This window comes from Anomaloglossus baeobatrachus, chromosome 1 (assembly GCF_048569485.1).
Source record: "Anomaloglossus baeobatrachus isolate aAnoBae1 chromosome 1, aAnoBae1.hap1, whole genome shotgun sequence".
Lineage (NCBI taxonomy): Eukaryota > Metazoa > Chordata > Amphibia > Anura > Aromobatidae > Anomaloglossus > Anomaloglossus baeobatrachus.
In genome coordinates, this window is record NC_134353.1 from 504,932,592 (window position 1) to 504,949,687 (window position 17,096).

A 17,096-nucleotide genomic window follows, 5' to 3' on the forward strand; every position below is an offset into this window, starting at 1 on the left:
TGTATACACTAGTATAGATAAAGGGATCTTTAGAAAAAAAGTATTTCTAAAGATCTTTTATCTTATGCTAATGAATGTGGGGACTAGTCCCAAGGGTGTTATATTCCCGGGTAGTCAGTCATCTTAGCAGGTTGGCACGCCCACAGGGGCATCCTAACATGCTATTCAATGTAGCGTCACCACCGGTGCCGCGTGTACCTGTGCTCGCTGTGACCGCGCTTCCAGTCATGCGCAGTAGACATCTCTGAAGGTGGGACGCGTACACCAGGTTTCATACTGCGCATGACCGGAAGTGCCCGGCATTCAGGAGCGCAGTCACACAGAGCACAGATACACGCGTCACCGCTGGTGACGCTGCATTGAATAGAATGTTAGTACACCCCTGTGGGTGTGCCAACATTCTAAGAGTGCGGCTAGTCGGGGGATATAAACGCCCTTGGGACTAGTCCCTGCATTCATTAGCATAAGAAAAGAGATCTTTAGAAATACTTTTTCTAAAGATCTCTTTATCTATGCTAGTGTATACAGGGATGGTTAGGCAGGGATTAGCAGTATGCACCCAGAACTGCTCGTGGTTCTGGGTGCATATTGGACCTGACAGGTTTCCTTTAAATAGAAGTGTAAGAGAAGTATATAAAGAGCTCCTACCATCCAGTTCATTTGTTGCATATCACAGTATATGCTATAAATGTACAGTAGATGTAGGTCTGACCAATAGGACTAGTCTTGAGAACAAGACCCTGACTCACATGTTAATCAGTGGAGAAGTGAATACCCAACTGTTGTATGGGAGTTTTGAGCACTGCTGGTGACTCGCCTGCTACAGGGACTTAGGTGACTGTCGGGCCGGACTAGTCCGGGGTGGTCAGCGGTGGCGAGGCCCGACTCCGTGACCCTGGCAGAGTCAATTAATGTGGCTGATGGGTGAGGTGATGATGGGAGTTGTAGTTTATTGAAATACGTGATGCCAACTGTGGAATTGTGCGGCTATGAAGCCGCAGCTGCTGGAAGGGACCTCCGGGGCTGATGTTGTGGCAGCTGAGGTGTTTCTTGCTCCCCACAGGTGGAGCAGGTACCCCAGGGCAACCTTTGGAAAAGTCTATGGTGTTTATTGATGAGGTGCAGGTCCGACAGGGCAGTAGAAAGGAACAGACACAGACAATTATTTCTTTATATCTTCTCCTTTACTTGTCCTCAGTCGGTGACCTCCAGGGAGTCTGTTACAGTTGGTAGCGGCGATTCGGTAGCCTGGAAGCAGTCAGGGAACTCACACTGGCCAGGTGAGTAAGGAGGCCTGCTCCCTACCCTCTGTCTGGGTAGGCGGGGGTCTCACTGTTTCAGCAATGCTGAGACCCGTTCTGTCGCTCTCTGAGGTAATTTATTACCTTCTACGTATGGCAGGCTGCGTGGATTGTCACAGGTGCCGCTCTTCCTACCCTGGCACCAAGTCCTGACTCCACAGCTGCGCCTCCGGGTGTGGGGTGGACGGAGACCTGCAGTCATCTCGTCCTCCGGATGAGACCACCGGTAATAGAGTGGCCCCGAATTCCGGTATTCGGTTTCCTTAGTGAGGACGTTGGGGTGAGCTGGCTGCGCTCCACTCTCCAATGTCCTTTTCCTCTATGCCTCGCTGTGGACTGTGTTTTTCCTGGGCTGAACGATCCAGCTCAGCTCCCAGCTCACACACCACACTACTCGAGTTCCTTCTTCCCTGAACTCTCCTCACAGACTGACTAACTCCTCCCCCAGGTTAGAGCTTAAAGTGAACCTGTCATCAGAAATTTAGCTATAAAGCTAAAGTTCCCCCCTCTGCAGCTCCTGGGCTGCATTCTAGGAAGCTTCCTATAGTTTTTGTGGCCCCTTTTATTCCAAAATAAATACTTTATAAACTTGTACCTTTTTGTATGCAAATTTCTTAAATCTTCCATGGGGGCGGGCTGCCTGATGTACGTTGCTGTCCTCCTGCCGATTTACGCCGCCCCCGAACGCTGAATTTCAAACCTCAGGACGCCGCCCCTGGGCGCCCGTGGTCCCGCGCATGCGCTGTGCTGTGCTACTGTAGCGGTGCCGTGCACTGCGTGCACGTGTGACCGCTAGTGACGCTTTGCGCGGGCACGACGTTATGGGCGGCGCTGTGAGTGTCATCAGCAAGTGCCGCCCATAACCTCGTGACCGCACTTTCGCCTATTCCTCCAGCGTTCTACTCGCTGGCCAGATGACCAGACGTCACCTTCCCATCCTGCTCAGCAGCAGGAAATAGATGGGAGGAGCGGACGGAGCAGTCGGTGCCCGCGCAAAGCGTCACTAGCGGTCACACGTGCACGCAGTGCACGGCACCACTACAGTAGCACAGCGCATGCGCGGGACCAGGGGCGGCGTCCTGAGGTTTGAAATTCAGCGTTCGGGGGCGGCGTAAATCGGCAGGAGGACAGCAACGTACATCAGGCAGCCCGCCCCCATGGACGATTAAAGAAATTTGCATAAGAAAAAAGGTACAAGTTTATAAAGTATTTATTTTGGAATAAAAGGGGCCACAAAAACTATAGGAAGCTTCCTAGAATGCAGCCCAGGAGCTGCAGATGGGGAAACTTTTAGCTTTATAGCCAAATTTCTGATGACAGGTTCCCTTTAAGGAATCTCCCTGGAACTCCAGGTTTCGAGCTCCCTCTGCTGGCCTGGGGGAGACACTGTGTTGGACGATGGTACTTACTGGCCAATGGACTTCCCCCAACTACCTCCAGGCTCAGCATTAACCCTTTTGAGGAAGGCAACAGTGCTGTGGCAACCAGATTGCTGGGGCGCCACACTGGCATGAGACGTGCTCCTGTACTCCAGATTGTTAGGACATGCATCTACTGTATATTTATGGCCTATACAGCGATAAACCATGAATGTACGCGGTAGAAGCACAATTTTTAGGATTTCTTTCATTTGTTACATTTTACACGTAAATGTAGTAGTTGGCTCATACCAAGTGTCACATTGTTACAACGATAACCATCAGCGACTCAATTCTTAATAATTTTTTGCAGAAACAGACAAGTTTTCGATGGATCTCTTGTCTTTTTGCGTGGAACATAAAGCAAAAAATTCACTCTTAAAAGACAGTTGCTCTGCGTGATATAGTAAGGTTATAGTTTCCCCATGAGCATAAGGTGATGAGGAGGGAAGAAAATGTAATATACCATATTAGCATTCAGGTAAAAGAATTATTACAGCATGCCATTGACTTCTGCTACAAATGTATGATTCTTTAACAGGAAAAGCAGACAGCTATGCTTTATACTTTCAGAAGAAGGGACAATAATAGCATACTTATTCAGAGGCTTACCTTGGTCATAACCCGGTAAGTTATATAGGTTTCCATAGTGCACACATGTTTCTTTGGGTCATCAACTGTAACAAATAGGTCCCTTGTCTCGCCGTCCATGTCATCATCTAGTTGTAGTCTGTTAAGAAGTGACGAAGAAGAAGCTGGGCTCGATGTGTCTGCGGGGGTACCATTTGGCAAGCTAAGGTCCTACAGCAGAAATAAAATATAAAAACAGATGAGGATATACAGATCTATGCATGTTTATATGTAGAACAGCTCTAGTTCCATAGTGGTTGTAAAGGCTACTGACACAGAGCTCTCCAAGAAATGAGTTCTATGCAGGGCCACACATACTATGAGGCAAGATGAGCATTTTGCCTCAGGCGGAGTCTCTAAGGAACCGTTTACATCAGACCTGGGCAAGGGGCGGCCCGCGGGCCACATCCGGCCCGCCTGCTCTCTGTGACCGGCCCGCCCGTCTTCAGCCGGTGCAGTGGAGCCGGGCTGCAGCGTGCCGAGCAGGAAGAGATCCTGTGCAGGTCCGCACAGTCAGTGCAGGCAGCGGAACGCAGGAGTCTTTCCTCTGTTCCCTGCCGGCACTAATTGTCAGTGACACACGCGCGCTCTGACGTTGTCAGTACTGCGCTGCGTGTGTCATTTCAAAAGTTCCCGCCGGGCAGAAGAAGCAGCACAGCAGACGGAATAATTCATCTTGCAGGACCTGCGATGATGTCACGCCCATGTGACTGTGTGGGAGGAGACACAGGATGCCGGGCAGAAAGCAAGACATGCTGAATGCTGAAGGAGATGTGGACACATGATGACTGGTAATGAGAAAAGAGGGGACATGAGGGGGAGGGGGGCTGCAGGGTGAGTGCATATGAGGGAAGATGGAGTTGCAGGGTGAGTGGCATATGAGGGAAGATGGAGTTGCAGGGTGAGTGGCATATGAGGAAAGATGGAGTTGCAGGGTGAGTGGCATATGAGGAAAGATGGAGTTGCAGGGTGAGTGGCATATGTGGGAAGCTGGAGCTGCAGGGTGAGTGGCATATGTGGGAAGCTGGAGCTGCAGGGTGAGTGGCATATGTGGGAAGATGGAGCTGCAGGGTGAGTGGCATATGAGGGAAGATGGAGCTGCAGGGTGAGTGCATATGTGGGAAGCTGGAGCTGCAGGGTGAGTGGCATATGTGGGAAGATGGAGTTGCAGGGTGAGGGGCATATGAGGGAAGATGGAGCTGCAGGGTGAGTGGCATATGAGGGCTGCAGACTGACAGAAGGATGTGAAGGGGTGCAGAGTGTTTGAGAGGGGTAAGTTGGGGTACAGGCAGGGTGAGATATGTGGGCAGGGTGTGTGATATGGGGGTGCAGGCTGTATGGGGTGTAGTGTGTGTGATATGGGGGTGCAGGCTGTATGGGGTGTAGTGTGTGTGATATGGGGGTGCAGGCTGTATGGGGAGCAGGGTGTGTGACATATGGGGGTGTAGTATATTACAGGTGTGCTAAATGGAGGTGTATATAGTGATGTAGTATATTACAGGTGTACCATATGGAGGCGTAGTATATTACAGGTGTGCTCTATGGAGGTGTATATTACAGGTGTGCTCTATGGAGGTGTATATTAGAGGTGTGCTCTATGGAGGTGTATATTACAGGTGTGCTCTATGGAGGTGTAGTATATTACAGGTGTGCTATATGGAGGTGTAGTATATTACAGGTGTGCTATATGGAGGTGTAGTATATTACAGGTGTACTATATGGGGGTGTACTATATTAAAGGTGTAGTATATGGGGTGTAGTGATGTAGTATATTACAGGTGTACTATATGGAGTTGTAGTATATTACAGGTGTGATATATGGAGGTGTAGTATATTACAGGTGTACTATATGGGGGTGTACTATATTACAGGTGTAGTATATGGGGTGTAGTGATGTAGTATATTACAGGTGTACTATATGGAGGTGTAGTATATTACAGGTGTACTATATGGAGGTGTACTATATTACAGGTGTAGTATATAGGGGTGTAATGATGTAGTATATCGGAGGTGTAATATATAGTGGTGTAGTATAATACAGGTGTATATGGGGGTGTAGTATATTACAGGTATATGGAGGGAGTGTAGTATAATACAGGTGTAGTATATGGGGGGTGTAGTTATGTAGTATATTACAGGTGTAGTATATGGAGGGGGTGTAGTGATGTAGTATATTGGGTAGAACTGAGGTAATTATATTAGTCCGGCCCTCTAAACCAATCACAATTTCTCATGCGGCCCCATGGGAAAATTAATTGCCCACCCCTGGTTTACATGGACCAACTGGCAGTACTACAGGATTGCCGAATGGTAAAGCTTTACTGATCGGCAGTCATTTAATAGCCTGTTTACACAGGCAGACCATAGTACACATTGTTCATAGAGTGATCGATAACAGATCGCTCAGTGCAGTTACAAAGAACGATGCACCGCAAAGAATGATTATATTTTATACTGCGGAAACACTCATTTCACTTGATCAACAAGCTTTTTGCTCACTCATCGGCAGTCTGCTTATCCTGAAAGGTTATCAGGAAGAGTGTTCTAAAAAATGATTGTTAATGACAATCTTTCAGTAAATGCAGCCTAAGAAGGTGGCAAGCTGACAGTCCGACTTACACAGCCCAGAGCCTTTTGCCAGAAAGCCTGATGGTTACTGTTGTGGCTGGTACCACCATGTGTCTTTTGTGGTGCCATGGTTTTCTTTAACACTAACCACATGGTTGTGTCATCCAGAAAAGTAACACTGATAAAAAGGTTGCATTATGTTTATAAGGTGAATGTCCATAAAATAGTTCATGCAGTGCCAGCCTCAGCTTCTGCTATACCTTGGTAGCAAATTCTAACTTGATTACGTATTTTCATTTATTCACTACAGGCATATATTTAAGAGAGATTATCCACTACTTTTACAGTGACGGCCTATCCCTAGGATAGGTCATCAATGTCTGATCGGCCGGGGTCAGACACCCCACCAATCAGTTGATCTCAGTGTCGGCGGCCGGACACAATCAGTTTTGAAGACGCTCGGTCTTCCGATAGTGGCCGCGGCCGGGTACTGTATTTCTGCCTTCTATTGATGTGGAGTGACAGCTGTTTCACATGTAACCATGCTTATCCCGGCTCACAAAGCCGGAAGAGCGACGACACATGAAACAGCTGTTGCTCCTTTTATTCCACATCCTCCATATAACGTGCCAGTAAAGTGTTAGGCTGGTTTCACACTACGTTTATTTAACATCCGTCCATAACGTTTTTTTAGCGGAAAAGCGGATCCTGCTTTTACAGCAAAAAACGTATGCAAACGCATCTGTTATTTTGCAGGATCCTGTCACTGGATGTTTAGGGGCGGGCATTGGAGTCATGTGATCGGGAGTGAGGGGAACTAGACTGGGAGCCGGCTTCTGACAGCTGCAGACGCTGGTAACCAAGGTAAACATCGGGCTTGGATACCCGATATTTATCTTGGTTACGAGTGTCTGCAGCTGCTAGGAGCAGGGCTGTCTGCACACGTAACCAACGTAAACATCGGGTAACTAAGAGAAGTGGTTACGCGATATTTACCTTGGTTACGAGTGTCCGCAGCTCTCAGGTGGGAGAGAGAGGAAGGGGAGGAAGGGGGAAAGACAGAGATAGAGAGAGAGAGGGTGAGGGAGGGAGTAGAGAGATAGACAGATCACGCGAGACTGGTTCTGGGCATGCTCAGTACTTTCTGGGCATGCTCAGTACAAAAGCAGGATCCTGCCTATCAGCACGCCAGCGTTCACATGCGCTTGTGTGCTGTTTAGTCAGGATCCAGCGACTTGCAGTATTTGGACGCAGCTCAAAAACGCTACAAGTAGCGTTTTTGAAACATGTTAAAAAACTGCAAGTCGCTGGATCCTCACCATAATGCACGCAAACGCAGGTGAACGCATGTTAACGCGAGTCCATTGCAAATGCATTGAAATGAAAACGCATTTGCACTGGATCCGCTTTTCCGCTAAAAAAACGTTATGGACGGATGTTAAATAAACGTAGTGTGAAACCAGCCTTATTTTTTATTACAGAATCAGTGGTGAGTGCCGCATATTTGTCTGCTCTAGATGGATGAAATTTAACCTGTTTTTTTTGTCTGATCCTCACATATACTGGTCACTACCTGAAGATTCCCTGTGTGCCATATATTAGCTTTATTTGCTTACCATATATTCAGCATTGACTATGTAGCAGTGCTGGCAAACATTTTTACTCACGAATAGAGAGGAGCAGACCCATTGAAGTTTGGGTTCTGCTAGTTCAGCCACACTAGATGAAGTTCAGTTCTGGACCCGGACCACATACATCCAGCCTTATACAGAACACTTCCAGGGGAGGGAAAACCGGGTTGGGTTTTTTTGTGTGCACACTACATCTGATGATGCTGATTTTACCTGCAGTGCGAGGCATTCCAACACTACAAGCGGCTCGCACTGGGCTGAGCACCAAGCGTCCCCAAGCACAGCGATGCTCGCATGAGTGGTTTGCATGTGTAAAGCACCCGAACTCAAACACTGATTTTTTGGGAAAGTCTGTTTGGTGCGAACACCAAGCTTTACTATTCATGTTCACTCATCTCTAATCAAAGTACCTTTAAAAAAAATCAACAGATCTTGGAAAACCAACAATTTCCACAATTGGAAGGGCTTAAAAAAAATAAGTTACCATGCTGAGAATCTAATACAGGCTATGTACTGTGTAACTGCTGTGTCTGACCGTGCAGGCACACCGTCTGAACATACCACATCTCTTTGGCAAGGGAGAAACAAACATAGCACAGGATAACAGATGCAGCTTTTTGTGAGATAAAACGAGTTTAAAAACAGGGAAATGTTTTACCTCACAGAAAGAATAAGCTGCGATTCTATACTGTCTTGGCGGTATACGCTCTTTTGCATCCTCCCCTGGCCAGGAGATGTTGTAAGACCAGACCATGTCCCTGTACGGTCAGACACATCCATTACACAGTAAACTGTAAGCGCACATATAAGATCTCAGCTCAGGAATACTTTTAAACATCCAATTGTAGAAAATATATTTTTTCCCCCCATGATCTATTGATTAAAATGTACCTTGTGGTTAAAAAAAAAAAAACCCAAAAAACAAAAAAAAAAACAAAAAAACAAAAACAAAACATCTAAGAAAGGAGGGAAAGAACTAGGATTCATCTAGGTAAATAGCGCATCTGCAGACAGACAGGAATAATATTGAATCTGTATTCCGAGGCAGAGATTGGGTGCTCCGTTGAGGACAAAGTAAATTTTGTGCCCAATTCCCAATTACAATTGCCTAAATTCAGGCCCAAAACTTGCAAGGAACCTCCATCATCCTTCATTGTTAGCTGCAGACCCTTATTATTGTACACATCTCCGGGCTTTCGGCAAAAAAAAAAAAACCCAACACATTTTTCACATTTTGATCCATCAGTCCAGAGCACCTGTGCCATTTCATTGCACCCCAATTCTTATGTTTATCTGCATAGTTGAGTCACTTGGTCATTTTTTCCCTAGATTATAGTATTTGTGGCTGCAATCCTCCCAGAAACAACTTCTTGCCAGACTTCTCTGAACAGTAGAAGAGTGTAGCTGGGTCCCCTTGGTTTTTGTCAGATCTGAGCTGATGCCACTGCTGAATAACGCAAGATTACAAAAGGGAAATAGCAGTACAATACCATCATTGTGGCATCGGATTGGGGTCGTTTGTTCTGTAGCAAAATAAATTTTAGAGCCAAATGTACAGCCAATAGCATTAAGGGTATGTGCGCACGTTGCTTTTTACCTGCTTTTTTGCTGCTTTTTCTTCTGCGCTGTTTAATGCCAAAATGGATGTGTTCTTCTATTCAAGCAAAGTCTATGGGAATTTGGGTTTCTTGTTCACACTATGTTGTTCAAAATGCTGCCTTTTTGTGGCAGAACGTTGGTCAAAAACTCAGCTTTTCAAAGAAGCAACATGTCAATTGTTTTTGCCATTTGGGTTTTGCACTGCAAAGCTGAGTTTTTGACCAACGTTCTGCCACAAAAAGGCAGCATTTTGAACAACATAGTGTGAACAAGAAACCCAAATTCCCATAGACTTTGCTTGAATAGAAGAACACATCCATTTTGGCATTAAACAGCGCAGAAGAAAAAGCAGCAAAAAAGCAGGTAAAAAGCAGGTAAAAAGCAACGTGCGCACATACCCTAAGAACTATTTTCAGTGTAAATAACGACAATACTGGAAAACCTGAACTGAACATCGATCTATGTGGGATTATATGTAGAAACAGAAATCTATACAAGATCGGTGGTTAGTGCTCCACAATATTTGGAACAACTATGATTTCAGCCAGGTATGTTTGAAACACTGCAGCGTAAAACCCTTTTCATTCAATGACAGTGAAGAAGGTGTCGGGGACAAGCATGTCAGACTAGTCTCCTGTGTGGCTCGATCTCCTAGAGGATTTAAAGTGTTTTTTAAAAATTGTGCAGTCAGTGTATGATACATGCACCAAGCACCAAGTATCAGCAGTGAGGTCCCGTTTAACATTTTTCTTTACTGCATTCTTATTTTGTCATAGTTCTTCCATTCCTGCCTAAATCTTTTGTACAACATTGTAAATGTATACAGTTTATTTATAAGTGGCACTTATATTTGTGTGCACGGCTCATTTGCTCCTGGTATATATTTATACATTTACACATACATTCCATAGAGAGGTCCATATATTAAGTGGATATATTACAGTTTTTAGATTTACCGTATTTTCCGGATTATAAGACGCATTTTTCCTCCCAAACATTTGGGAGGAAAATGAGGGGTGCGTCTTAAAATCTGAATGTAGCTTAACGGCAGGTGGAGAATGGACGCTGTGCTGGCTGCGGTGGGGGCTGTGTGGAGCAGGGCGGTGCGGCGGGTGAGATGCCCTGTCGGCGGTGCAGGGCTGTGCGAAGCAGGGCGATACAGCGGGTGAGATCATCTATTGGCAGTGTGATCTTCAAATGCTGCCAGGAGTCTACGCGTGCACAGATGGAGCTCTTGGATAGTCATTGAGCTGAGAGCTCAATCTGTGCAGGCGCCGATTCTGGGCGGCATTATTTGAAGATCGCACCGCCGACAGAGCATTCAGCAGGCTGCACCGCCCTGCTCCACACAGCCAGCACAGGCGGCCACACAGCAAGCAAGCACAGCCCTTCTCCACCACCGCCCCTGCCTCCTAAGACCCCTGCTCCACCACCGCTGTTGTCCCCTACAGTAAGACACCACCGGAGTATAGGACGTACCCCCCTTTTTTTTTTTTTTTTTTTTTACACCTTTTTTCATCTCAACTTGGGGTGCGTCTTATAAAACGAAAGATACGGTATTTAGTTTTGGTGTTTAGATCAATTTTGCTGTATTTTTTTCTACAGCCAAAAATTGCTCTTTTTGCAAAAAAAAAAAAACCATTGTGGTCAAAAAGCCCATTTTGCGACATTTACACAGCTATTTTTTGGGTATGGATTACATGTGTGCTTTGTCTACCGTATCTGTTCAATAAAGTTAGGATTTATTCAGCAAAAAAAAAAAAACGCTGAAAGAAATGACATGCTGCAGATTCTAAGAAAACAAAAAAGCATTTCTTAAATCAGTCAGGAATAAAAATAAAATAAATAAAATAAGTAAAGGACGTATGTGTATGAGACTTCTGAAGTCTCACCACTGCTTTTGCAGGTACTGAAAAGCAGCTTTTAAATAAAATGCTGCATGTGAACAAAACCTTTATTAAAATGAATTCTGCTTATAATAACGCAGTGCCTTAGAAACACACAGAAAAAAGCCCTTTTTCCTCTGACTGCACACTATGCTACTGCTGGCAATCAGCCTTGAATTAATGGAGAGCACAGACTTGCTGAACTTATTGGCACATTTATTTATAGATCTGCAGAACTCAAGGGGGTGACATATTGTTTCGTTCCCAGCAGCTTTTATGTTTGCATATAAGAAGCATAGTCACAAGTATACAGCAGAGAAAGCAGCCATTCATCACAGCCTCTACGGATAATAAAGACAGGAGTGCTGCACAGTTACTGCTGGATTAATGACGCCATATACTGTAGTACTACGCACTTTTCAATGTCATGTTGCAAATAGCAGCAATACCAGCTTGGACTCAAACACTTGGTTGAAAATCTATTGTAATATTCTCCTGCATTCCTCCTGTGGTTGGGTGGTCTGGTGAGGGACTAGTCTCACTGAGCTGCTCTACAGGGAAGAGAAGAGCCAGCTGATGAGACTACTTGGCATGTGACCGCAAGTATGCAAATTGTATACATGTGCACACAACGTGGGGAATACACGGGAAGCGTGACAGTGTGTGCATTGTTTGGAAAGTTATGTTCCATAATGCGATGTGACTTTGAATAAAAGAATAAAATTTGGATTGCTATTCATTGGGTGGGGGGACACCCCATCCCCTAAAAATAAGCCCCAGCCCATCTTTCGGTGGAAAAAATAAATATAATATAAGACCCTGTCTTATTTTCAAGGAAACACACATAATAGTTAAAAGGAAACCTGTCAGGTGCAATAAACTCCCGGTACCATCGTATTCACCTACAGCTCGATAATATTATTATTATTATTATTATTATTATTATTATTATAGCGCCATCAATTCCCAATATCCCCCCTCCCTTCTGCCACCCCCACATAACTTTATTAAGCACAGCAGTTACTAATCCTATAGTTAAAGGGACCCTGTAAGGTGCAATATGCAGCCAGACCCATGAGCAGTTCTGGGTGTATACTGCTAATCCCTGCCTAACTATCCCTGTATACACTAGCATAGATAAAGACTAAAGGTCCAGTCACACTAAGCAACTTACCAGCGATCCCAACAACGATAGGGATCGCTGGTAAGTTGCTAGGAGGTTGCTGGTGAGATGTCACACTGCGACGCTTCAGCGATCCCACCAGCAACCTGACCTGGCAGGGATCGCTGGAGCGTGGCTACACGAGTTGCTGGTGAGCTCACCAGCAACCAGTGACCAGCCACATGAGCAGGGAGCAGCGCACAATGCTTAGCGCTGGCTCCTTGCTCTCCTAGTTACAGCACACATCAGGTTAATTACCCGATGTGTACTGCAGCTAAATGTGCACAGAGCAGGGAGCAGCGCACAATGCTTAGCGCTGGCTCCCTGCTCTCCTGGCTACAGCACACATCGGGTTAATTAACCCGATGTGTCCTGCAGCTACATGTGCACAGAGCAGGAGCCGGCACTGACAGTGAGAGCGGCGGAGGCTGGTAACAAAGGTAAATATCGGGTAACCAAGGACAGGGCTTCTTGGTTACCCGATGTTTACATTGGTTACCAGCCTCCGCAGAAGCCGGCTCCTGCTGCCTGCACATTCAGTTGTTGCTGTCTCGCTGTCACACACAGCGATCTGTGCTTCACAGCGGGACAGCAACAACTAAAAAATGGCCCAGGACATTCAGCAACAACCAACGACCTCACAGCAGGGGCCAGGTTGTTGCTGGATGTCACACACAGCAACATCGCTAGCAACGTCACAAAAGTTGTTCGTTAGCAGCGATGTTGCTAGCGATGTTGCTTAGTGTGACGGGGCCTTAAGAGCTCTTTAGGCTACTTTCACACATCAGTTTTTTCCCCATCAGGTACAATCCGGAAAAAAACGAGTTAAACGGATCCGGTACCGCATCCGTTTTATCCCCATAGATTTGCATTGTTACTGGATTGTACCTGATGGCTTTGCGTTGCATCCGGTTTTTTCCGGATGCGGCAAAATTTATCAAAGTGGCGGCCGGAGGCAACGTGTCTTGCAACGTTTTTTTGTCCGGCAAAAAAAACGCATCGTGCCGGATGGCGTGTTTCAAAATGAAAGCCTATGGACGCCGGATCCGGCGCAATGCGGTAAAAAATGGATGCGGCTACCGGATCAGTTTTTGTAAACTGCGCATGCACCAAATTAATTAAAAAAAGCTGATCCTTCAAAAAAAAAAAAAAAAAAAAAAAAAAAAAAAAGACAGACCGGATGCAAACCGTATCCACCGGATCCGGTTTTGTACGCATCCGGCATAACAGATCCGTTAAAAACCGCATCCGGTTTTACATTTTTTTGCCGGATCCTTTGGATCAGGAAAAAAAAAGGATTGTGCCTGAATGCAGAAAACTGATGTGTGAAAGTAGCCTTAGGCTACATGCGCACGCTGCTTTTTTTCCTGCTTTTTTGCTGCTTTTTTGGCTGCAGTTTTGTCAGCAGAACTTTCTGACATTTGACTTCCCAGCAAAGTCTATGAGAAGTCAGATTTGTCATGCGCACATTGCAGTTTATTTGTCAGCGTTTTTTTTGTCAAAAGTTTGTGACAAAAAAAATGCAGCATGTTCATTCTTCCTGCGTTTTTGTCAACATTTGTCACCCATTGAAATCAATGAGGGCATCAAAAACGCAGGAAAAATGCATGCTAATCAGAAGTGGTGCATTTTACCTGCCTTTTACCTGCGTTTTTGCTAGCAAAAACGCAGGTGATTTGTCAGGAAGTGAGGTCAGGCAAGTGGTCCCGTCCCGTCCTCCACGTGTTCCCCGAAGTACCGCTGTCCCCAGGGGAGATGATGTGGAGGACGGGACTATCAGCAGCGGCAGCGAGAGGGGGATGGACATTGGCAGCTGAAAACATTCGTTTTTCCCTCTCGCTGCTGCCGCCGCTGATAGTCCCGTCCTCCACGTGTTCCCCGAAGTACCACTGTCCCCAGCGTGCACGCACAGGGGAGATGATGTGGAGGACGGGACTATCAGCAGCGGCGGCAGCGAGAGGGAAAAATCAATGTTTTCAGCTGCCAACGTCCATCCCCCTCTCGCTGCCGCCGCTGATAGTCCCGTCCTCCACGTGTTCCCCGAAGTACCGCGGTCCCCAGCGTGCACGCACAGGGGAGATGATGGACCCCTCTCACTGCCACCGCCGCCGCCGCTGAAAGTCCCGTCCTCCACGCTCCTGCCGGCTCAACGCTGTAGCGCGATCAGCTGAGCTGTCACTGAGGTTACTCGCGGCCACCGCTGGATTCAGCGGTGGCCGCGGGTAACCTCGGTGACAGCTCAGCTGATCGCGCAGCTGTCTTCATTAGCTGCATGGAGGTGACCGGAGGTGTCTGCTGCTTCTCCGGTCACCTCCATGCAGCACAGCTGGATGCGACGCTGGAGCATGCTGGATTACGCCGGACATGGAGGGTTTGTCGGGGTTAATAAATTGGTAATGAGGGAATGTGTTTGTGTTTTTTATTTCTATTAAAGGACTTTTCGGGTGTGTGTGTTTATTTACTGTAATTTACAGATTAATCATGGAGGGTGTCTCATAGACGCCTGACATGATTAATCTAGGATTTAGTGGCAGCTATGGGCTGCCAATAACTCCTTATTACCCCGATTTGCCAACGCACCAGGGCAAATCGGGAAGAGCCGGGTACAGTCCCAGAACTGTCGCATCTAATGTATGCGGCAATTCTGGGCGGCTGCTGGCTGATATTGTTAGGCTGGGGGGCTCCCCATAACGCGGGGCTCCCCATCCTGAGAATACCAGCCTTCAGCCGTATGGCTTTATCTGGCTGGCATTAAAATTGGGGGGGACCGCATGCCATTTTTTTTTAATTATTTATTTATTTCTAATTTTTTTTTTTTCAATTCAACAAGCTTTATGGGCTTGTTTGAACTGAAAAATACATGAAACAATTGTTGACAAAACTGCAGCCAAAAACGCACCAAAAAAGCAGCAAAAATGCACCAAAAAAAGCACCTACATTTTTTGTGACATTTCCAGGCTCTCTCTGACAAGGTGCAGTTTTGGCTGCAGTTTTGGCTGCAGTTTGTGAACACGAAAAAGAAGCAGCGTGCGCATGTAGCCTAACATAGTATCTCTGTGCATTCAAAATGGCATTAATGATATGCACCTGTGTCTTTTGTCATAACATATCAGCTCATATCAAAACCCCACTGCCACCATGGGCCACTTGATTCACAACGCTGACATCAGCAAACTGCTCACCCAGAAGACGCCATAAACATAGTCTGCCATCTGTCCTGTACAAGAAAGACCGATTCATCCGTGAAGACAACACTTCAACATGTCAGATGTCAATGAATGTGAGCATTTGTCCACTCAAGTCGCTTACGATGAACTGCAATCATGTGGAGACCCTGATGAGGATGACGAGCATGCAGGTGAGATTCCATGGGATAGTTCGAGTCTGTGCAGAAATTCTTTAGTTATGTAAACAGACTGTTGCAGCAGCTGTCCGAGTGGCTGGTCTCAGATGATCTTGAAGGTGAAAATGTTGGATGTGGAGGTCTTGGGCTGGTGGGATTACACATGGTCTGTGTGGTTATGAGGCCGGTTGTACTGCCAAATTCTCTGAAACGCCTTTGGCGAGGACTTCTAGTAGAGAAATGAACATTCAGTTCAAAGACAACAGCTCTGGTGGACATCCCTGCAGTCAGTATGCCAATTACATGCTCCCCCAAAGCCTGTGGCATTATGCTGTGTGATAAAACTGCACACTTTATTGTGGCCAGCCTAAAGGTCCAGTCACACTAAACAACTTACCAGCGATCCCAACAACGATAGGGATCGCTGGTAAGTTGCTAGGAGGTTGCTGGTGAGATGTCACACTGCGACGCTCCAGCGATCCCACCAGCAACCTGACCTGGCAGGGATCGCTGGAGCGTCGCTACACGAGTTGCTGGTGAGCTCACCAGCAACCAGTGACCAGCCCCCAGCGCCGCGTGGAAGATGCTGCGCTTGGTAACTAAGGTAAATATCGGGTAACCAACCCGATATTTACCTTGGTTACCAGCGCACGCAGCTACACGTGCAGGGAGCAGCACACACTGAGCGCTGGCTCCCTGCTCTCCTAGTTACAGCACACATCGGGTTAATTACCCGATGTGTGCTGCAGCTAAATGTGCACAGAGCAGGGAGCAGCGCACACCCCGTGCAGCTGCACAGGGTACATATATAGGGTATAGAGTACAGGGTGCAGCTGCACAGAGCAGGGAGCAGCGCACACCGCTTAGCGCTGGCTCCCTGCTCTCCTAGCTACAGCACACATCGGGTTAATTAACCCGATGTGTCCTGCAGCTACATGTGCACAGAGCAGGAGCCGGCACTGACAGTGAGAGCGGCGGAGGCTGGTATCAAAAGGTAAATATCGGGTAACCAAGGACAGGGCTTCTTGGTTACCTGATGTTTATTGTGGTTACCAGCGTCCGCAGAAGCCGGCTCCTGCTGCCTGCACATTTAGTTGTTGCTCTGTCACTGTCACACACAGCGATCTGTGCTTCACAGCGGGACAGCAACAACTAAAAAATGGCCCAGGACATTCAGCAACAACCAACGACCTCACAGCAGGGGCCAGGTTGTTGCTGGATGTCACACACAGCGACATCACTAGCAACATCGCTGCTACGTCACAAAAGTTGTTCGTTAGCAGCGATGTTGCTAGCGATGTTGCTTAGTGTGACGGGGCCTTAAGGCACACCTGTGCAATAATCATGCTGTATAATCAGCATCTTGATATGCCACACCTGTGAAGTGGATGGATTATCTCAGCAAAGGAGACGTGCTCACTAACACAGATTTAGACAAATTTATGAATAATATTTGAAAGAAAAAAAAAAAAAAGTCTTAGCTCTTAAAGTTCAGCTCATGAAAAATGGGAGCACAAACAAAAAAAAGTGTTCTGTTTATACATTTTTCTTCAATTTA

At 46.5% G+C, this 17,096-nt stretch overlaps 1 protein-coding gene across 1 annotated transcript in view; it reads right to left on the reverse strand.

The window, feature by feature from the left end:
• SNX30 (sorting nexin family member 30) overlaps positions 1 to 17,096 on the reverse strand; it is an 88,135-nt gene that overhangs the window by 52,074 nt on the left and 18,965 nt on the right. The window contains exon 2 of the mRNA XM_075315948.1: positions 3,332 to 3,520. Within this exon, the coding sequence (XP_075172063.1) occupies positions 3,332 to 3,520 (189 nt within the window). The remainder of the gene's footprint in view (positions 1 to 3,331; positions 3,521 to 17,096) is intronic.